This window comes from Ipomoea nil, unplaced genomic scaffold (assembly GCF_001879475.1).
Source record: "Ipomoea nil cultivar Tokyo-kokei standard unplaced genomic scaffold, Asagao_1.1 scaffold0188, whole genome shotgun sequence".
Taxonomy (NCBI): Eukaryota; Viridiplantae; Streptophyta; class Magnoliopsida; order Solanales; family Convolvulaceae; genus Ipomoea; species Ipomoea nil.
In genome coordinates this window covers 4831477-4854786 of record NW_017616616.1, presented here as the reverse complement: position 1 = coordinate 4854786, position 23310 = coordinate 4831477, and the positions used below count along the sequence as shown (strand labels likewise).

The 23310-nt window shown below is 35.0% G+C and overlaps 5 protein-coding genes across 12 annotated transcripts; 3 read left to right on the top strand and 2 right to left on the bottom strand.

The window, feature by feature from the left end:
• Window positions 1–857: 857 nt before the first annotated feature.
• Window positions 858–7737, top strand: LOC109185851 (CBL-interacting serine/threonine-protein kinase 9). 8 transcript variants are annotated; one of them, XM_019335858.1, is made up of 15 exons: window positions 858–1172; window positions 1372–1434; window positions 1817–1868; window positions 1974–2081; window positions 2193–2273; window positions 3214–3267; window positions 3348–3473; window positions 3569–3658; window positions 5305–5427; window positions 5927–6034; window positions 6311–6427; window positions 6567–6623; window positions 6823–6897; window positions 7002–7076; window positions 7289–7721. In XM_019335858.1, exons 3-15 carry the CDS (start codon window positions 1857–1859, stop codon window positions 7295–7297), a joined length of 1035 nt encoding a protein of 344 aa, XP_019191403.1. In that variant the 5' UTR covers window positions 858–1172; window positions 1372–1434; window positions 1817–1856; the 3' UTR covers window positions 7298–7721. The 8 variants fall into 8 exon arrangements, with proteins under 8 accessions (XP_019191403.1, XP_019191348.1, XP_019191356.1 ...); XM_019335803.1 differs by having other exon boundaries at window positions 1817–1888; XM_019335811.1 differs by lacking the exon at window positions 7002–7076 and having other exon boundaries at window positions 1817–1888; window positions 7289–7737.
• Window positions 7738–9236: 1499 nt separating this feature from the next.
• On the bottom strand, window positions 9237–9707 carry LOC109186811. The gene has a single exon (XM_019336968.1). The coding sequence runs from the start codon at window positions 9705–9707 to the stop codon at window positions 9237–9239; it is 471 nt and encodes a 156-aa protein (XP_019192513.1).
• Window positions 9708–10139: 432 nt separating this feature from the next.
• Window positions 10140–13762, bottom strand: LOC109185842 (probable serine/threonine-protein kinase WNK10). The gene is made up of 7 exons (XM_019335793.1): window positions 12906–13762; window positions 12659–12696; window positions 12345–12572; window positions 12013–12233; window positions 11776–11933; window positions 11293–11686; window positions 10140–11198 (listed from the first exon to the last, which is right to left on the bottom strand). The coding sequence occupies exons 1-7, from the start codon at window positions 13329–13331 to the stop codon at window positions 10417–10419; spliced, it is 2247 nt and encodes a 748-aa protein (XP_019191338.1). The 5' UTR covers window positions 13332–13762; the 3' UTR covers window positions 10140–10416.
• Window positions 13763–15608: 1846 nt separating this feature from the next.
• On the top strand, window positions 15609–18469 carry LOC109185831. Its single transcript, XM_019335782.1, has 2 exons — window positions 15609–15984; window positions 17494–18469. Exons 1-2 carry the CDS (start codon window positions 15891–15893, stop codon window positions 18180–18182), a joined length of 783 nt encoding a protein of 260 aa, XP_019191327.1. The 5' UTR covers window positions 15609–15890; the 3' UTR covers window positions 18183–18469.
• A 2152-nt stretch (window positions 18470–20621) lies between these two features.
• LOC109185822 (pyridoxine/pyridoxamine 5'-phosphate oxidase 2) lies at window positions 20622–22989 on the top strand. The gene is made up of 7 exons (XM_019335773.1): window positions 20622–20805; window positions 20890–20939; window positions 21049–21106; window positions 21269–21301; window positions 21597–21692; window positions 22470–22637; window positions 22721–22989. Exons 1-7 carry the CDS (start codon window positions 20710–20712, stop codon window positions 22820–22822), a joined length of 603 nt encoding a protein of 200 aa, XP_019191318.1. The 5' UTR covers window positions 20622–20709; the 3' UTR covers window positions 22823–22989.
• Window positions 22990–23310: the final 321 nt, after the last annotated feature.

The following is a 23310-nucleotide window of genomic DNA, read 5'->3' as shown; positions in this document are numbered from 1 at the left end:
AAATTGATCATGTCACAATAATACTATGACCAAAAGGAGATGTTTTGAGAAAAAAAGGACTAAAAGTGGATTCTGACCTATAAATCTAGGACTAAAAATAGAATTAACTCTAAAAATAATATAAAATTACCATATGAAAGGAAAGTGTAATTAATTTTAATTTGAAATGATATTACAAAAATGTCTATGTGTTTTGGTGAGAAAATTTGGCTAGACACTTCTGTTATTATATAGATATATATATATATATATATATATATAGATATATAGATATAGATATATAGGGAAGTGATCAGGTGCGGGTGGACTCACATTAAGCATTACACTAGCGCACTTTAAGTACACAACAGACGCACATTAAACACACAAACAAAATACATCCAGAACATAAACTCACGCACCTTAAGTTTTAGCAACAACTTACATTAAGTACACACTCACGCATATTAAGTACAAAACTCACGAACCTTAAGTACAAAACTCACGCACATTAAGCACAAAACTCGTTAAGTTTCAACAACAACTCACATTAAGTACATTCTCATGCACATTAAGTACACAACTCACGCACTTTAAGTACAAAACTCACACGCATTAAGCACTACACACTCACACACATTAAGCACAAGACTCACGAACATTACGTACAAAACCCACATACATTAAGTACAAAATTCACGCACATTAATCACCCGCACAACCGCACACGGGAAACATTCACCCGCACCAGAATTTTAACCTAGCTATATATATATATAGGTAGATATATAGATATGTAGATATATATAGATATAGAATATAGAATATAGATATAGACATATAGATATAGATATATAATTTATTAAATACAATTCTAATACAAAATCTAAATATTATTTTACATCACAAATAAATCTTACTCCATGGTATAATTTGCCTCACACGGCACATCCATGCAAACACAAGCACGGAGAATGAGCAGCACCGCCATTACTTTTCCTTCGTCCTCCTCTATTGCAGCGGTGGGAACGCCGGCGACGCGGACTCGGGTAGGCAAATATGAATTGGGAAATACGTTGGGGGAGGGCAGTTTTGCAAAGGTCAAGTATGCCACCAACCTCGACTCCGGCGAGAGCGTCGCCATCAAAATCATCGACCGTGACCGCATCCTACGTCACAAGATGGTCGAAGGGGTCCTAATTTCTCGTCCTCTTATTTATTTCAGTATTTCTTTATTCATATCAACGCCTTCCTGTTTTACAGTTTGTGTTTTCATTTCTATATATATACTTGAGAAAATTCGAACTTTGATACCTCCGGATGTTTTGTGATTCCCCAGACCTAATTTTTATATCTATATGATGAATTTGGATCCCATTTTTGGTCTGCTAGATTAAGAGAGAAATATCTACAATGAAGTTGATCAAACATCCCAATGTTCTAAGAATCTTTGAGGTACTTTCAAATCCTGTTGCATTCTCTTTAATATTGTCTGTCTTAGCTTGTTCCTTTATATCGAAAGTCGAAACTTGTATGGCCAATGTGACCATCCCAATTTTCGTGTCTTATAGCCCAGTAAGCATGAAATAAATTTACATTAAAAATCTAAAAACATTTTTTTCCATTTGTTAAAATTTACTGGTTTCATATTGAAGGAAATCAAATTAAAATTGATTCTTCATTTCTTCTCGTGGTTTTCTATTGCACCAAAATTGGAATATGTGGTATACTGGTATTCTTTTTTTTTTTTTGAAATTGCTTGATTGGACCCAAAAATCTGTTCCCTTTTAGTGTTGTATTTCTTCCAAGTTGAAAACTAGTTGTATATGAAAAATAGGTTCTGGCAAGCAAAACAAAGATTTACATTGTACTTGAGTATGCAAATGGGGGTGAGCTCTTTGATAAAATAGTAAGTGTTTGATACCTTGAACTTTTATAGGGTCTTTTCTTTGATTACTTGCTATGGCAGTTTTATTTGTTGCAATTTTTGCCAGGCTAGACATGGGAGACTTAAGGAAGATGAAGCTAGAGGATATTTCCAACAGCTTATCAATGCTGTGGATTACTGTCACAGCAGAGGTGTTTACCACAGAGATTTGAAGGTTGCAAGAAACTGTTCACCCTTCATAAATGACTGACTTTTTTCTTTGAAATCTCAAACTTTTGTTCCACGGTTCATTCATGTGGCCTAACTTCTTCTGTTTTTTTTTTAGCCTGAGAATCTATTGTTAGACTCATTTGGCATTCTTAAAGTTTCTGACTTTGGGCTGAGTGCACTTCCAAAGCAAGTGCGAGTAAGTGCTGCAAATCTTCAAGCTTGATTTATTATAGGAACTACTTTCATAGATGCATGGGAGCATAGATCTACTACTAAACGAAAGAAATTTATCCAGAAAAAATTTACATGTCAAAGTTGAGTTGTCAAGAGCATAAATGATGCTTGCTTGTAAACTTTGTAATAATTAGACATGTTTTACCTGCAGCATATTGCTGATGAAGAAATATGGAATCATATAATCATCATCAGTAAATTATACAAGATCCAGATTCCACATCCCTCATTTAATGGTTTAGTTGTGTGGGGGTACTATTGAGCTCTTGCCAAGGCCTTTTTAGGAAAAAACTATATACTCATGTATAGGTATTGATGAATCTCATGGAAGGAAAGTGCAAATTTGACCTTCTATGTCATTTTGGGCGAAGAATTTCTTGTGATGACAGACCCTTTCTATCTCATTTATGGAATTCTTCTGAATTAATTACATCTGCAAAAGCATGGTAGATATCTTAGATGATCCATATAGTTGTTAGCGTCTGAATTTCTAAGGATTTGGAAGTGGGTGACAAGTTGGGTACTAAATAAAAAATTCAGATTAAATGCTGCTGCAGTGCTGCCTTGACTGATATAACTATATACTTCTCAAGTTGCTCTTTTTGTTAAATGTTATTTACAATATCACTTGAATGCTAGACTTGGTGTAGTTGCTAGTCTTTCTTGTTGACCACTAGGTCATTAAACCTTGGAGGCAACCTCTCTAAAAGTAGAGGTAAGGCTGGTTAGGTTGCACAACCACCCTCCATGATGCAAGAGCCTTGTGCACTTAGACCTTTACCTTTGTTGTTAACTATATTGTTTCTTTGTCATATTCTATAGTCCATACACATTCCTACTGGAGATAATTCCATTAACTTAATTTAGAGCTTCTTATTTTGTCATCATTCTTATCGTTATAGGAAGATGGACTCCTTCATACTGCTTGTGGCACACCAAATTATGTTGCCCCTGAGGTAAGAATTATTAGATGTTTGGGAAAATAGTTGAGTACTCAATATTTTTCAGTTTCTTGTATCATTATCTATTGCATCAGGTGCTCGCTGACAAAGGCTATAATGGTACATCTGCCGACGTATGGTCTTGTGGAGTCATTCTTTTCGTTTTAATGGCAGGATACTTGCCATTTGATGAACCAAACCTCACGGTTTTGTATAGGAGAGTAAGTTTATGGGCATAAGGGCATTGGTCCTTAATCTAGTATTTTGAATCCCACTTTAGTCATCATGTTGATTACTTTTTGTTTCTTTTTCCCAGATTCAAAAGGCTAGTTTTGCTTTTCCATCATGGTTCTCATCAAGTTCCAAAAAGCTAATTAAACGTATTCTTGACCCAAATCCTGTCACAGTGAGTCTCACAACTTATACCGATTGTTACTTCTTTATAATATCAACTATTAACTTTTATTGATTATTTTTGTCAATCTCATTTTGATCACAAAAGAATACACTCAATAATAGAGTTATTATGTCATTACTACTGAAAACAAGTTTCTAAATCAATTTTAGGCTAATGTTTTATGGAAAGATCCAAGTGTGAAAGAAGTAAGAGCTCTGTTTATGCAAGTTAGTTGTGAAAGAAGAAAGGGCTTTATGTATTCCTGTGTGTCAAAATATGTACAAAGGGTCCTATATTACACAGGTAATGAATTGGCTTACAGTTTCTCAGCAGGAATAGGCTTAGATGGTGGTGCAGCCTGTGGATTTGTGGTAGGCAAAGAGGATAGAGAGCCAGGTGACTCACTAGGAACCTCAACCGTTGTTGGTTCCATCACAATGGTTTTATTATATTGATACACCATTGTTATCTTATCAACTTGTTATGACAATGAGATATAGAGCGAATAAAAAGCAACAACCATGTAGTGTCTTTATTTCTTCTTGTATAAAGGTTTATTCTCTCCCTGCCTCACCATTAAAGGCTTATAATGTGGTTGTGGTTGCTACCCCATTAAGCAAATGCATCTAAGCTTTCCTAGGCCATTTGTACAACTGCCAAGTCCAATCATCTACAAAAATAACCTGCCCACACAATTTATCGAGAGATCTGATTAAAGATATAAACTTCTCTGGATGCCATAAGAAGAACACCTTTCTAGAGTCCCTCCACAGCATACATATATAATCTAACTTCTGCTTACGAGCTTTTCCTCATTTCTTGATATTTTGTCACATCTGTTGATGATTATTAATAGATGCATGTAGGTTTTTTTTTTTTTTTTTTTTTTTTTAAATAAAATAAAATAATTTTGTTATTTTAATGAAAGATTGTTTTGTTATTTGAAAATTCTTTGAACTTCTGTGCTATAATACAAACACAATTTGACAGACTCATTTGAGTTTTCCATAGTGACAATACTAATGAATATTTCTCTTCCCCTCATAAATCCTATTATGGCTTCTTGAATCTTGGGTAATAAACAGATGCCTTCTTTTGCTATCATTCTGTTTTTTGTCCTTCCTCGTACATTTGACTGTCTACTTTGTTCATGACATGACCCCTAGTATTTCCATTCCTTACCATAAGGGTTAATATTGACATGACATGACCCCTGGTTATTATCACCTACATAAGGGTTAATATTGTTATTCTCCTGAACACATACACCACTTTATCTCTTCTGATGTTACATCCTTTGAGTCATCCTCGTATTTCCATTCCTTACCATCAGATCACACTAATCTAAGGATTTCCACCATACTCAGTGTGTGACCAATAGCTATTGGACTGCATCATGAGTTCCTCACTGCTTTTAAACTTCCTTGCATTTAATTTTCAGAAACCTATCCCTCATTATCCAATAACTTTTTGTACAGTTATGCACTTGTGTCATAAACTGAGCAAGTGACCATTTTCCATGCTTTTCTAGTTTTCACTGCCGATCAGTCCATTTTCTTTTAGTTTTTCACCCGTTCACTATTTTCCTTGTCTTTACTAAACACAATATGAAAATACTGGTATGCTTTTTCTTTTCTTTTTTTTGTTCTTTTCAGCGAATAACAATTCCAGAGATTTTGAAAAATGATTGGTTCAAGAAAGGTTACAAACCACCTCACTTTCAGCCAGATGAGGATGTAACTCTTGATGATGTGGATGCTGTTTTCAATGACTCAGAGGTAAGGTGTTTTGTTTATAATTAATGTTGGCTTTGGTCTGCTCCTTGTAAAGTGTAGTTTGAAAGTGCAAACATAAGTTTGCTTCCCTCTTTAGTGACCACATGCTCAGCATGATTTTGATGAGATCCAACGTCAGGGAGAATTTAATCCCTTTGAATGGAAAAGCAATGACACTACAGGAAAGACCTTTTGGGCAATAAGGAATCCAGTGCTCTCACCATACATTTCTGTTATTATTTATTAGCAGAAGCATCTTCACCCCCCCCCCCCCCCCCCCCCCCCCTCCCACTATATTGTGTATATCATTTATTTATAGTCCACTCTCTGTTGGTGTTTATAGATGAAGAAAATCTACTGTATTAATTATCAAGTTTTACTACATAATTAGGCTACATGGTTATATCTCCCACTTACAAGTTTAATCCCTATAACCAGCAAGTGAGCATATCTGATTTATTTATTTATTTCAATAATAATAATCTTTTTAATAATCTGTCAGGAAAATCTTGTTACCGAAATGAAAGAGAAACCTGAATCCATGAATGCCTTTGAACTTATTTCTAGGTCTCACGGTTTCAATCTGGAAAATTTGTTTGAGAAACAAATGGTACGTCCATATAAACACACATTTTGTTCTATGTATAACATGCAATCTTTTCCTGATGCTACTATTTTTATATTACATGAAAATATAAAGAATCTTCATTCCCAGTTACTAGTTGTAGAAGCTCCATTTGTTGAAAATTTAGAGAAGTGCATGCTCAGATAGTCATTGGATTTTTGAATGCTCAATGTCTGATTTCAAAATGGATTTTAAATTAAATGTGTTGTTTGTGTTTGTGTAACATAGTTGTTACCTTTTGAATGGACATACAATGTACAGAACCATGTAAAAAGAGAAACATGCTTTACTTCCAAGAGCCCTGCAAATGAAATAGTGTCTAAAATTGAGGAAACAGCAAAACCTATGGGTTTCAATGTCCAGAAAAGAAATTACAAGGTACTAACTTAAACCTTTAGCACATCATGTAAAGTTTCCGATGTTGGTTAATTGATTTTTACAGAGTATTGTCACATTGTAATTATATTGCTCTGATGTATTTCACAATCTCACTGGTTAATCATTATCTTGAATTTAGATTAAATTACAGGGTGATCAGACTGGGAGGAAAGGTCGTCTTTCTGTTGCCACTGAGGTATCAACTTAACCTTGCTAATGGAAAGCCTTCACTTTTTTTTAGTCATATGAAAAGTGTGGTGCACTAAATCAGTAATGGCATATTCCTTCCTGTGGCTTCAATTTGTTCAGATGAATAGCATAACTATAGATGAATTCTATACTGTTGCTATTGCAAAAAAATAAAAGGTCCATTTGATCCCTACTCTTTGCTGCAGGTGTTTGAGGTGGCTCCCTCCTTGCACATGGTTCAACTCCGGAAAACTGGTGGTGACACTTTAGAATTTCACAAGGCATGTCTAATTTTGATTTCTAGAAGTCTACTCAGAACTGCTAATTCAATTCTAAGATAATAGCTAATAATTTATTTATATTTTCACCATCTGGAAAATGGCAGTTCTACAAAAATTTGAATTCTGGATTGAAAGATATAGTCTGGACTACTGAACAAAGTAATAACGAAGAACCAAAGGTCTGCTTCTTTTTTATTTTTATTTTTTACAACATATGTGAATTTATCTATTCCATGTTTATGTTTATGTTTATGTTTGTGGTAGCTACCTTGTGGATGTCTCATGTGCACGGATCACACTAATTCAATTAGCTAGTGTTTGTATTGAACTCTTCAACCTTTGCTCCTAAATAAAATCATATTCTTTAAATTGGTTTGCTTACTTCATACAGGTAGCTTAGATCAAAATAATGGAAGATGAACATCGATCTAGTGAGGTTCTTCAATTCCTGGCGTGTGGTTATACTCTGACTTTGAACCATAGTGGGTTTCATGTAAGATCTTGTTGTCATTGTTAGATCGAGGGCTTAGATCAGAGAAGTTTGCGTGGGAAGACAGACACTCATTCTTGAAATTATGATTAACCTTAGCTTGATCGTGTGTTTATGCTTTTGACTTATCAACCAGATGAACGAAATTAGCACACGTATGAATTGGATGCTGCACTGAACCAGTTTGCCACGTCAAGCTGAGAAGTAACAATCTTTCATGAGAAATGAGAATGGCCTTGTATTAAGTTTGTGTTCAACTGATTCTCTAACATTTTATATAATAGATACTGGATGTTTCGTAATTTACCTGAATTATATGGATAAAGGCTTTATAGTTAACCAATTTCCTATATAGTTTGATTTATTTTTTATTTTTTAAATGGTTCCGTAAAGTATAGATCATTTTTAGTCATTTTTAATTTATATCATTTTGTATTAAATAATTAATTAATTCTGTATGCACATTTAATAACATTTTTTTTATATGTCAATGATCTAATATATATATATATATATATATATATATATATATATATATATATACATATATATATATATATATATATATATATGCTTGTTTTTTGTGATGTCTTGTTGTAAATGGATAATTAAAAAATGCAATTGTGATAGAACCATTACTCTCTTTTTTATTTTTCTTTTTCTTTAAAAAAAATAAAAATGACATTAATTGCAAGAGTTTATAGATTGAAGACTCGCTCCAACTTATTGACATCAACGTACATAAATTCGTAATATTTATTTTAACTAGTAATATTTAGTAAACTTATAAACCAAAACAATTTTGAATTTTTAGCTACATTCCAATGTCAAAAAAAAAAAAAAAAAAAAAAAGTGTCTTGACAAACTTCAATGTTTAATTAATTATTTAATACAAAATTATATAAATAAAAAATGAAACACGAATGGATGATTATTATATTATGTCGAAAAATGATTATTATTTTATGAAAAAATTATGGGAAGAACGAATGGATGATTCGGGTTGGTGGTTAGCACGAGTTGAGCGAAAACTCTTTTCCAAAAGTGTTAGGAGCGTTGCCTAGATTTCGCAGGGTAAAACACGGTTGAAAGAACATTTATGCTATACAATTCTGATATGGTTAATTCCCGATTGTACGCAGCGAGTATACCGTATGTATAAACTATAGTGTATATATGAACAATGTAGAGAATAAGCAAGAGGAAATAGCTTAAAGAGATCTTTTATTCATAAGTGTTCTTATATTTTCTAGAAGGAACCCCTAAAATGGAGGGCCAAGGCCCCTTTTATAGGTCCAAGCGTGGGTGGGTTTGACTTTGACCCGTGGACCAAGACCTGAACCGAACCGTTTGACCCCGACCCAAACAAGAGCACAGAGCGTACGGGGAACCTAAACCCGGAGTATATTCTCCATCAAGAAGCCCCACAGTCTGTGCCCTGACGATGAGTTAATGAGGAAGGGTTCGAGCTGGAAAACCGACTGTTTATTCCTATTCCATTTATATTCCTTTAACCAACCAAACACTGTAATACAATTACTAAAGTCTATTCCTTCATCGAACCAAACAATAAAATACAATTCATATTATATTCCTTACCTATTTCATTCCATGTGGAATAACATTCATATTCCCTCCAAATTCATTCCGTAAACCAAACGTGTTGTAAAAGAAGAGAGAATGTATTGGGTTCTTGTAGGAAAAGTTGGTTTTTGAAAAAAAAAAATGCCTTCTTTGTTATGCGTGAAACACACCACAAGTGCCCAATCGGACGCGTGCAGTACACCACCACGAGAGCCTCCACGATGAGTTGCGCCTGCCCGATGTAGTCCGCCGGTGATGAATTCCCTTAACGCAGTGATTGGAACTGCCCAAGGAGATTCAAGCAGCGAGCCCGCGTGCTAGAGCCCAAGGCGGCAGTGATGGAGTCCCACACCTCCTTCGCCGTGTTCCGGCCAACCGCTAGGTGTAACACCTCGTCGGACATGGAGGAGACGAGAAGCAACAGTATGGATTGGTCTTGCTTCACCCATGACCTGTAAGCCGGATTAAGGACCGGACCGGTGGTGGCCACGCTGAATGCGGAGTCGCCGGGAGGGGAGTCGTCGACAGTAGGCGGTGGACACACAATTTCGTCGTCGACATACCCGAGCAGCTCTTGACCCTGGAGGAACGAGAGTAGCTGCGTACGCCAAAACAGGTAATTTCTGGAGGTTAATTTTATCGACACAAAGTGATGTGCCGAGGATAGGGGATTGGAGGTAGTGGCCGGCTGTGGGGCAATGGTGGTGATAGTTCTTTCATATGAATTTGTCGACATTTTGGGAGAGGAGGAGGAAAAAGAGGAGGATCTAACCTAAGGCTGAATTTGATACCAGATGAGAGAGGAAATTCAATTCAGTTTCAGATGATAAGAGTTACAATTCCAAGACTATGTGGTCTAATGGTACTCGGGTTGGACTTCCACAGTAGATTGAGAATGTATATGAACAGATGGCGTTATTGACTCTTTGTGTTTCAGTAGATTGAGAAAGTATATGAACAGATACGACGTTATTGGCTCTTAGATACTACATTGTAATAGAGGAGAGTGACCAAAAGTAGTATAATGTGGCATCATCTTTGAATTTGCAGTATATCATATAACTCAAAACATGGTATGTAACAAATAAGACATGTGGCATCATCTTTGAATTTGCAGTATATCATATAACTCAAAACATGGTATGTAACAAATAAGACAGGATCAAGGTGGCATGCAACTAAAACTTTATATACAAATCTTATACAACATCTTCACCCCCATATAAAACCTTGAGGACTGAAGAAATGTTTAGTTGTACAAGGACACCATACCCAATTTTTACAGATAACATAAACCAAATGCTAACATGGAAATCATAAACCTCAATTTCAAAATAAATAAATAAATAATAATAATAATAATAATAATAATAATAATACTTAATAATAATAAACATGGACAGATATATAAACAATTTGTCCGCATCATTCATTCAATTCACTGCCTACTTCGTTATCCATTGCTTCCTCGCTGCTTGCAATGCCTCCTCCCTCATTCTTGACAGCTGTTGAAACCACTGCTGGTAATGCTCTTCAATTGACGCAAGATGCACATTTAGCTCCGTCGTCTCCCGGGTTTTCTCCATCGACAGAGAATTGCCTGCTGGGTTCAGAAATATACGTGTTCCACTCATATCTGCAAAAGTCCATTCCATGTGCTTTGTTAATTCACTTACATTTCCATTTCCCTGCACTTTATATTCATCCTGCCATAAATCCCACAAATCCATATCTGAAATCATCCCACCCGAACCTTTACACATCCCATCAACACCGTAATCTACACTTCCGGATGACATCATATTCCTTGCAGAAACATGATTACCCATAACCATAACCTCAAATGCAATTGATCCTTGAGATTCTTTATCCACCATTTCAGCCACATGAGAAGATGCAACTCTTGAATGGAGATACACCTTCCCCTTATCAACTTGGGAACTAATTTCGCTTTGACTACTTGAAATATCATCTTGATGAAGAGTTGAATTGGAAGTACAGCCTGTCATGGCCTCATCCCCTTCACATGTACTTTTTCCTCCACTACAATCATACTCAGATGAGGGCTTCCAACCAGGTATAATTCTCATTATTAGGTAATTGATAAAATCCGCAATGAAAGCAACATCGTGCTTGGCTAGCTCCAATTGTTCAACCATCTCACCCGCAACTGAAAGTGCGGTGTCAGTGTCAAGATAGAAGAGAAAGTGTATATTCCTCACTTGACCTGTCAGGAAAAAAAAAAAAAAAAAAAGTGAAAAAGAAAAAGTCACATGCTAATTCCTAGAAGAAAAAGAAGAAATAAATTCTTCTGCACATACCACAGGGATCTGCAATGCGCAAGGTCAATGAAATTGAGCTGTCATCATTCTTCTCTCCCCTTAACTTGAATTCATTATTCCGATGAAATCTTTGGAATTCCAATACTTGAGCATTTGGACTTTCACAATTGGAGTCTGTACTCGCAGACTGGTTATGCTCAGGATCTATATCCATTGAGTTAGGTTCATAGTTCAATGAACTTAATGATATTGGAATTTGATTAGGTAACTGCAATGGAACGTATAGTGGCTTTTTAGATTTCTCTAATTGAAAAAAGGCATCTTTAAGAAGCTCCTTAGCAGGCGACCTTTGAGGTGCTGCAACCAAACATTTCTTGATGAATTCTCTGACTTCAGGATCAGTAACCTTGCTTAGAGATGCAGGTTTTATACCCTGAGTATGCAGTATGCCTTAGATATTGATAACGAACTACATAAAAAATAAATATTGAATAGTTTTTAGGCAAAGATAGCTGAACTAACCGAGGTAACTTTCTTATAAATTTGTGCTGGATTCTTGCACTCACTGTAAGGAAAATCCAAGGTGACCATTTCCAGCATACACATGCCAAAGGAATAGATGTCAACTAGTTCATTATATTCCTCTTCATAAAGCTCAGGGGCCATAAATTCAGGAGTTCCTGGCAGAGAACACACAAACTAAGCATTGTGAAAGAATACCATAACTTCAAAAGGGTGCTATTGGAAACATTTTCATACCAATCACACTCTTGGCAGTAGACTGCTGCAGAACAGTTGCCAATCCAAGGTCGCCAATTTTTATTTCACCTCGATTTCCATTCACAAATATATTGTCACATTTCAAGTCTCTGTGAATGATAGGAGGGTTCTGACTATGAAGATAGGCTAAACCTTGAAGAATTTGCCTAGCCCAATTCTTGATAGCTTTCATATCAATAGTTTTGTGCTTCTTGCGATATCTAATAGCCAAAATAGTTGCAGTGATTATATAAGAACAGAAAGTCCTTTTTTTTTTTTTTGTATGAATAGGAAGTTCATATGGATACTAGAGAAAACCAAGAAAAACATACTGTCTCAGGCTCCCAGATGTAAAGAGCTCGGTAATCATGTTAATTGTCTTCTTCTTGTCATCAATCCATGAATCACAGAACTTTATAACGTTTTCATGTTTCAACTGTCTAAGAAGATGAACCTCAGAATATAGCTTTTCCAAATCTTCTGGTGACTGTAACATGTCAGCAATTTTTACTCGACTCCATGCAACTTCAATTCCATCAATTTGGTCAAATGCCTTATAGCTATTAAAATGCGAAACAAAACAAGAATCAAATAAGTCTATGGAATCCACAGAACGGGGAAGAGAAAGAGGGGGGAAAGTGCATACACAGTCTTGAAAGCTCCCTTGCCCAATACTTGGTTATACTGAAAGAGAAAACAGAATGATGTGAATGACTGAAGAATAAACATAGCACACTATTGTTTTTGGATACTCCCGAGACTACTGACGAAAAGAAAACAGGCTCTTAGTTATGCCACTATTCTTCTTTAACAAGAAGAGAATTCAACCTTGGAACTCTGGCAGACATAACAAAATCTGAAATAAAGAAAAATGAATGAAACCACATTATTACCCGAAGGTATCGACCTCTGGGATCTTTCTCCACGTAGTCAACCTCCTCAAGGTCAGACTGCTCATTAGAACTTGCAAACAACCGATATTTTCCGTTGGCAGAAAAACCCAGGAAGCTCCCATTTCCAATACCAATCCCGGGCCCATTTCCGGAATGAAACGATACCGATCGAGTACCGGAACTAGTCATCCCGGCGACCGACCAAACAGCAGTAGACGAAGAAAACGAAAAAGGAAAAACAGCAAGGAACACAACAGCCCAAAGAAAGGCGAGGAGGAAGAGAGAGCTAAAACGCAATCTAATCAGAGGCGGCTGGAGAAGACATCTCCGAAAAGGGGCCCGCGAGTCTGCTGCACTTGGAAGAATGCCTCTGAATACTCGAGTGCCGATCGCCTCTCGCCGAACAATACTCGTCGGGATCGACATTCGATGTCAAGTCCGGATGCGGAAAAACTGGCATTGAGATCTAATGCACTCTTCGACAACGGGAAAGATACATCTGCTCTACATGCCGGCCACGAAGTAGACGAGGACGACAATCGAATGCGTGCATTATTAACCTTAACACCACTTTCCATTATAATACCGCGAATTTCTTAAAATCTTCTTCATTCAACTCATACTTTTCAGCTTCTATTGTCTAAAAAATCCACGCCCTTTACGCTCTTCACCCCCTCTCTCAAATCAAACCTATACCATTATTATAAAAGAAAAAGTTGGTGGAATGCCGGCGATGGGATGTTGTAGAGGGAAGAAGACGCGATGAAGGGAAAAATTAATTAAATAATTATAAACTCTCCTTTCAGTAATTTTATAAAACACAAAAAGGAAAGGGAATCAATTTATTGGATTATTCTTCTTTTGTAAAATAAAATAATATATATATATATAGTATAGTATAATAACTAATAAAAGAGAAAAAAAGAATTAAATGGGGAGGGGACTGATTTATACTCAGCATTTTGAAATTGAAAAAAAAGGAAATCATCCGCAAGACAAGGCCTGAACAAACACCTGTTCCGTTCCACACTAATTAGTCGTTAATATATACTTTAAAAACAAAATTTTCAAAATAATTATTCTTTAAATAATTTTTAAATTAATAATTTAGTACCATAAATAGGGAATGGTTCATGTGAGAAGGGTATTCCATATAAAAAAAATTGGGAGCCATTGATCTAGATTAGATCAACGGCTCAAAATAAAAAGATTTTTTTTTTTAAAGATGCTCTTCCTGATATGCGAATGATCAAGTGTCTCAAACTAATGCACCTTAAACTTCGAACTTATGCACCTTAAGTTGAAAAATAATGCATCTTAAACTTTAAACATACGCACCTTAAATCGATGCGCCTTAAACTATAAAATAACACACTTTAATCTTTAAACTTATGCACCTTAAGCTTTAAACTTAAGCACCTTAAACTTTAAACTTAGGCACCTAAAGCTATAAACTTACGCACCTTAAACTTCGAACTTATGCACCTTAAAGCTGAAAAATGGTACACTTTAAGCTTTAAACATACGCACCTTAAGAGTTAAAATGATGCACCTTAAACTATAAAGTGACACACCTTAAGCTTTAAACATACGATGACCAAAATGGTTCCTTAAGCTATAAACTTATGCACCTTAAACTAAAAATTTATATACCTTAAGCTAAAAACTTACACACCTTAAGTTTTAAACTTGAGCGCTTTAAGATTTAAACCTAGGCACCTAAAACTATAAACTTACGCACCTTAACCTATAAACTTACACACTTTAAATTTTAAAATTACGCACTTTTGCTATAGTCAAGGGACTATTTCGGCCATCACATGCACTATTTCCTCTCTTATTAAATCAAATATTTAGTTAATGGAATGAGTCATTAACTATAGTGAAATTACAAATTTAGTCCCGAGTAAACAAACGTTTCACAGCTTAACAACAGAAGACCAAATTAATTAAGATTTTTAAAGTTGATATACTTAATTAAGTCAAAAAAATAGTCAAGGGTCAAATTGATAATTTCGTTATAGTCAAAGAACCATTTCGATAACTAACTCCATCCAATTATCCATCAAATATGTTTTTTTTTTTTTTTTTTTTTTTTTGCAAGAAATCCATCATGCCTAACGTGTAAGAGAGGCAAGGAATTACTTTTTGCGGTACAAAAACCATAATCAGAAACAGGTGTGAATAATGAACTTTTTTCTTGGTGCCAAATAGAATAATCAGAACTTTAATTCCACTTTGATCTATATCGCCACCACCCGGCACCCACTTCATTTTTATAAAAAATGATAAATGTAGTACCATGAAATATAATTTTGATTATGTGTAGAAATATTATTAAAAAGAATAAATGAGTAAAAACGATGGCTCATTATTTTTAAAATCAAATAAATTATGATACAACTTCATCAATAAAAAAAATAAATAGAAATTGAGAGTAGATATAATGAATAGTTCTACGTGTATTTTCATTTTATATTTTATATTTTATATAATGAAGCATGTTTTGATTGCTTAATATAAAAAGTTATGTCGATTGTTTTTTTTTTTTCTTCTAATAAAATTTGAATATAAGTGAGAACTATTCTTTTTATTTTTTCTAATAAAATTTGAATTAAAGTGAGTAAAAGTTAAGAGTATGTGTTTAAAATACGAGTAGTATTTTTGGATGTAATATAACCCCATTTTTCTGTATCCAAAGAAGTCCGTTCCACATTATATTGGAGTCAAAAAGGACAAAGAAAACGGCAGGAGTTGTTCAAGAAAATCATCAGCAAATGTCACTCTCACCATCGTCGTCGTCATCGCTGCTGCTAATATACTATCCATCCCATAGGTAACGGTTGTTGAGCAGAAAAATAACGGTGGTTCGGTGAACCATGTCTATTTCTTTGTTCTAGTTTTGGTTCTGGTGGCAAAGATGGTTACTTTATTCTGAGTAGACTTCAACCTCAAAAGTCAAGTGCAGAGCATTAATAGCAGGAAATGGGGTTGCTGACAAACAGGGTCGAGAGAAGTGAGATCAAACCCGGGGATCATATATACACTTATAGGGCCCTTTTTGCTTACTCCCACCACGGTAATTCACAATGCTTTCCCAAAATGCTCGTATCTGCATCTATACTGCTTTCCACTCTCATATTTTCCTCTCTTAACCAGTAATGATGAAATTTGGTAAGCTGTAAAAAAATCTGAAATTGGGCTACCATTTATGTGGTTCTCTCTGTCACCCCCCTTCTGCTTTCTGTATACTCGGATGCATTTTGCATTTCTGCCATAGGTGTGTAAAATTCCAGTCTTTTGACTTCCCCAATTTTGTTTAAATAACATTTTTGCTCTAATCTTGTTCTTATTCTATGCGATGATTTTAGTTTTTTTTTTTTTTTTTTTTTTTTTTTTTTTTTTTCAATTGATTTGGGACTAATTGCTCGAGGAAAATTCATTTACTTAGATCGTTAAGATTATAGATTATATTTTGTATTCATGATTTGGGATAATAATATTTGAGTAACTTGTAGTTTCGTAAACCTCAAATCCACAATCATAATCCATTAGCATAAGCTTTACCCAACGTCTATGATTTACAATCTTAGTATTGCTTATCTTGCGTGTTTGGGATAATTGACTTAAAGTAGTTTTTAAATTACTTTGCTTCCAACATTATACATTTTGATTCTTTGACATTAGTATGCTACTAGCTTAAGAAATAATTGGTCCTCCCTCCCTTTGAATGGTGAGATCTCACAAAATCTTCAAGTGGCTATTGTAGTGTGGTGTTTTACAAAGTAGTAGTTTACCTTGGCATAGCAATTATCCTCTGCTGGTCTTGGTTATTCTCCTTGGCATCATAATGAGGATTAGCACATTGCTACCATGTCAGATAATTAATTAGCCATTGGGCCATTTGATAGTGCTAGTAATGTGGGCAGACTAGGAAAAAACTAGGACAAGGAGAACCATCAAAATCGAATGACTGCAGATATTACTTTTTATAGAATACAAGGTCTTAAGTCATTTTTCGATGGCTGGTTACCAGATCATTTTAGAGCCTGGCCCTTCATTGACACACCTGAAATTCTCCATGGAGAAATTTTATCTGATACCAAGCTTTCTGCTTCAGGTAGTGACCTGGATCCATAATCATTTAGCTTCTCTCTCTCTAAGGCTTAAGGCTTTTGTCTTAGAGAGAGAAGCTCCTTAAGTTCTTTTATACATGTTTCTGCGACTCTGTGTTTCATATGTGTCAGTTTCATCTCCTTTACCATTACCTGATGCAATTAGAAGTTAAAAGGATTTTGCCGTATCATTATATGCATTGGTAAGGCCTGCTGTTTATCAAACCTGCTAACAGTGAGACTGATCAACTGTACTCCTAAGAGTTCACTCCCTCCCTTATGTTGATTGAATTAAGTACATCTTGCCCTCTTCTCATTTATTTTCTGCACAAAGTTGCCTCCTATTCTTCTGCTTTCAAATAGATAAGTAATAAATTTCCAGGTTTCAGATGTATTAGCCATTCTTGTGCTCATCTTTACCTGAATTTCTTAAAGCTAAAAATCAAAAGCATTATCATATGTCTGATACACAGGCATTTATGTTGGTGGAAGCAAAGTTGTTCATTTTACCCGCATTGAGAATTCTTCTGATACTGCTGATGATGAAGAAGTGTTGAATCTTTCTTCATCCATATCCTGCCCAACCTTTCCGGATTGTGGATTTAGGCAACCCAGTAGTGGAGTAGTACTTTCTTGTCTGGACTGCTTCCTCAAGAATGGCTCTCTCTACTGCTTTGAGTATGGAGTGACACCTTCAGTTTTTCTTGCCAAAGTTCGAGGGGGCACTTGCACCACTGCAGCATCAGACTCCCCTGAGACAGTCATACACCGAGCAATGCATCTTCTCCAAAATGGATTTGGGAATTATGATGTATTCCAGAACAACTGTGAAGACTTTGCCTTGTACTGCAAAACAGGCCTTCTTACACTAGATAGGTTGGGAGCTGGAAGGAGTGGGCAGGCATCTTCAGTGATTGGTGCCCCTTTAGCAGCACTTATCTCTTCTCCTCTCAAGTTACTAATTCCCAGTCCTGTTGGTGTGGCCACAGTAACAGCGGGGATGTACTGCATGAGCCGTTATGCTACCGATATTGGCGTTCGTACAGATGTTATCAAGGTAGCAGTTGAGGACCTGGCTATGAACCTTGGCTTGGGAAGCAGTAATGAGGGAGCGGTGGTGGTAGCTCAGCCTCAGGCATCTAACCGGCAAGTTGCTGGGTGATATCGCAATAATCAGTGATCGAGTTGTTCAACAAATAATATCTCTGGTTTGCCATTGTCCTATCATTCTCTTCGTTTTTAGTCTGGCCTAAACTTGTTATTTGGTTATTAGTGTATCCCAGTGACATTATAAATAGACAGAATTAAGGTGTTGGCTTTGATTTATTATCCTACTTTTGATGTCAATCTGTTGCAAATGTTTTCAAGAGAGTTGATGAATCTTGGTGAGAGTAAAAGTGAAATTACTCCATTTATTTGTATTCTAGTTGTTACATGACTTTATTATTATTATTATTATTATTATTATTATTAGGAATAAGGGTCAAATAGGCCATCGAACTGCACACGATAAAACAATTAGGCCATTGAACTTAAAAAATCAACAATTAGGTCCCTAAACTAATCAATTTCAAACAATTCTTCCAATTTGAAGGTTTCCAACAGGTCAACAGGTCATCTCCCAAATTAATTATTTTTTTAAAATATAAATTTTAAAAATTAATTATTTTTAAATTAAATTATTAAAAAAAAAAAAAAAAACTTGGAATCCAGCCGGAGACGTCTCCGGCTGGAACCAGTTTTTTTTATTTTTTATTTTTTATTTTTTATTTAATTTAAATAATTAATTTTTAAAATTTAAATTTTAAAAAATAATTAATTTGGAAGGATGACCTGTTGACCTGTTGGAAACCTTCTAATTAAAAGAATTGTTTGAAATTGATTAGTTTAGGGACTCAATTGTTGGTTTTTTAAGTTCAGTGACCTAATTGTTTTATTGTGTGCAGTTCGATGGCCTATTTGACCCTTATTCCTTATTATTATTATTATTATTATTATTATTATTATTATTATTATTATTATTTTCCTTATAATTTTTCATACTATTTGATCATAACTGTGACTACAAATATCTGAAGTAACAAAAGTCAAGTAATAGCCCGTTCTCCTGAGGCTGCACGCAACACATACAGCCACCAGGGAGGGAATATAACAATAACATCAGTCTATAAATTAATCTCTGTTAAAATACACCGTTAAAATTGGTAGTCTAAGATCGGAAAAAAGATGGAAATGTGAAATTTGCTTGTGTGAGATGATCTTATATCTTACGGTGTAGTCATTCAGCAAGCTAATATAACCATTTCAATAATAAGATAGAGAAAATGGTCAAATAAGTCCATAAAATTTCTATTTTCTATATATCATAATCCTCCCATGTATTATATATTTTCTATTTTTTGGACATGATTATTATTTTTACTACAACCTTCCTAAATACAAGTTAGTTTTAATAGATTTATGTGGAGTTCCGATATAAAAAATAAAAAAAAATAAAAAATAAAAGACTTACGTTAATTCTCGTTGTCGTCGATTCTTCTCTCAATTCTCTCTGTACTCGTTGTCGTCGATTCTTCTCTCAGTTTTCTCGGATGGAGCACCAGCAAATTAAGCTTTTTGTAGGAGGACTGTCACACGACACTAACGAACAAACCCTGAGGGATTACTTTAGTAAATATGGAGAGATCAAAAGCTCCGAGACCATTAGAGACAGAATCACTGGTTTGGGCAGAGGTTTTGGTTTTATCGTGTTCACAGACAACTCTATTGTTGAACATGTCTTGAGTGATACCCATGTCATCATCGAAAAAAAAAGTTATTATTATTTGTGTTTTTTTATTTAATTTTCTCACAATTTAACTCGCATAGGATTATTTTTAAATTTTTTTTTTGTCTTTAGTTTATCATTAGATTGTTGCTATATTTGAAGTGTTATCAATTCATATACACATATTTTTTGTGACGAAAAAAGGTGGAATAATCTTCCATTCCAGCACCCCACATCCTAGTCTCTGAATACCTTCGCCAACCCGGCTAAGCTTCATACAATGTATTTTAATTTTTAATGCTAGATAATAGATATAGATTGAATATTATTGAATTGTAAAAGTTGTGGTTGAGCGTCTGAGATTATATTCCTAGTATGTGATTGATTTAGTTCTTAAATTATGTGTTAGATTTATTTTGTCTTGCTTTTTGATTTCTTCCGGCGAGGGAAACCAAAGAGAACTTTTCTCTGGTTTCGACGAGAAGTTCTCTCTGATTTCTTCCGGCAAGGAAAACCAGAGAAAGCTTCTCTTTGATTTCCGGCGAAGGAAACCATATAGAAGTTATCTCTGGTTTCTTCCGTCTGTTTTTTTTTTTTTTTTTTTTTTTTAAATTTTTTTAACTTTTTAATAATTACTATTATTTGATTTCAAAAAAATAATTATTATTATAAATATTTTTTATTTTAAATAAAATATTTAATTATATAAAATATTTAATTATACAATTCTTTCTCATTTTTAGAAAATAAACCAAACAAACATAGACAGTTTTCTGTTGTGCTTCCAAACAAAAAAAAATGACTCAATTTACAAAATCATTTTTCAAACGGACCCTTAAGTCATTCTTTCCAATAAATGATTGCTATTACATGTCACTGAGCTCCAGCGCCAATCCAACATCTCCGGTGACAATCCGGCGAAATGGGTACCTCGGCAACAGCAGCTCCATGGAAGAACCTTCTTCTGAACTCTCTAAACTCTAATTCTCACCTCAAGCACTCCATCTATCTTCAACTTGTAAATATCCACACATCAATCACGCATCGCATTTGCCATTTTCTGTTATATTTTGACTTTTTCTTTTTTATTTTTCTCCTTCAGGCTACAGTTGGATCAAATGGAAGGCCCTCAAATCGTACCGTCGTCTTCAGGTCTGTGTCTCGTATAAAATTTTGAACTCTCTTGAAGAATTTATCGGCATGTAAAAAGTTTTGCTGATTTTTTGCTTTTCCTTGACTTTGTTGGGGCATTTTGTTTCAGAGGTTTTGAAGATAACAGTGATAGGATCCAAATTTATACCGATTCCAGAACTCGAAAGGTTCTTCCCTGTGATACTCTCTCCTGTTTTTCTCTGATGCTGAATTATTGGCATGTATCTTTTCCTGAACTTCTGAGATTACTTTTTTTTTTTTTGTTTTTCCTGTTTTGAAAGAAAAAAAAAACTAAAAAATATATGATCTTTCACATATAATCAATGCAGATCGAAGATATAAAGCACTGCCCATTCGCAGAGGTACTTAAAGATCAGTGCTTTTGATTGAAAACCAATTGCTTTGTTTTGTGTAATGTTTTATATTGTGGATTCTGGTTGATATTGGAGAGGAATCTATAGATAAGTGAACTACTTTTTATCTAATTGTGAACCAAACTGGTGCAATGCACTCTCATTTACTTCTCTGGGGAACTTTTTTCTTTTCTTTATAGTTTGTGTCTGACTGTTTTTTTTTTTTTTTTTTTTTTTTTTTTTTTTTTTGAAATAATCTTGCTGCTTTTAATTGTAAACAAATTGCTGAGTTGTGAGGTTTCAGATATGCTGGTATTTTACTGATTCCTGGGAGCAGTATCGAATTAATGGAAGAGTGGATGTGATTGATGCATCAAACCCTGATCCAGATAAGCTTCAGGTAATACTGGATAACTGAAATATTTGCATATGCATACTGTCCTATATGTGTTTGTGTGGGCGAATACTTCAGATGCTTTGTTTATGGAAGGTCAAAGGCCCAGACACAATTTATGTTTGTATTGGAGTACTAGTGGTTTTATTATCTGCCTCTGATACGTGGAATACTTGAATACCTTGTTCAATTTCAGTGAGCTATTCTCTACATAACTAAAATAGGCTCACTTTTGCACTAGTAATTAAATGTTATCAAGTGCTTGCCTCCACCATTGGCACATATCATTTGCAAAATCAGGTCAGGTTCTTGGACTAATTACATGGTGACACAACCTTTATGTCCACTACACAGTACACACAAGACATGTGAAGCCTGGGAGTTTGGGCAATACAAGATACTGCCCCAGGCTGTCCATATCTTAACTGTCATCTCACAATCTCCATGTACATATAGGCTAAGCCTTAGAACAGGGAGGACTAATGCCTCTCTGCTACAAAAACACATCTTAGTTGTCTGTATTGTATCCGCCGTTGAAGGCTGCAACCAGCTACTTAGTAGAAAACATAGCCCTATACTAATCATATCTCTTTATCTATCCATCAAATTCACTGTCAAGAACAAAAAGCACTAAACACATCTTGTATCATGTGTGATCCCATAGTCCCATATATCGTCAAAATAAGTGAAGCTTTGATCTCTTTACATGTGGATTTCATTAAATTCAGTCTGGCAAGGACACAGAACTAGATTGCTTTCCTTACTTGGTTATACACTATGCAGCAAAGACAGACAGCTTGGTTTGCTAGTTCTCTGAAATCAAGACTTCAGTACTTGGGACCCTCTCCGGGACTTCCTTCATTGGATGATCAATCATCTCAGGAAAATTCATTGGGTCCTTCTGCTGGTCCAACTGATGCATTTTGCCTGCTAGTTTTGGATCCTGAGCAGGTTCAGATTGTTACATTATCAACTTAACTACTTAAGTGAATATGATAATTGCATTGCCTCTCTAATGTCATGTGTGTGCACAGGTTGATTTTTTGAATTTAAAGAGTAACAGAAGGATAGCATTTGCATCTAGATGCAGCATCAATGGAGAGAAGCTTTGGACATCAGTTGAGATCAACCCATAATCACTTATTTGAGATTGAAATCTCACCAATTTGAAGCATAAACTGCAGAACTGGTACAATTTAGTCAACCTCATTATATTGCACCATCAATAAGTAGCATTAGTGTATTACTAGAAACTTAGGCCATTGTACCGCCACACCCCCAACCCACCTACCCCCCCACCCCCACCCTCCCCCCCCAAAAAAAAAAAAACCAAAAAAAAACTAAAAGTGATTAATGCACTGTTTAAGTAAATGTTTATTATATGAGTTTGTGAGTGAGTTGTTTATTTTAATACTCCGGATAATCTTAAAGACATAGTTTATAAAAATAAACTCAAAACAATTAATTATAAGGCATAACAACCAACTTATGTGCTTAAAGCGGTAGGTAAACATAATAGTTATACACTTATACATTATTTCAAATTGAGCTTGATTTGATACTTGTCTTTTTTATCTCTTGGTCTTGTTTGACATTCAGCAGTTAGCGGATAGCGGATTGTATT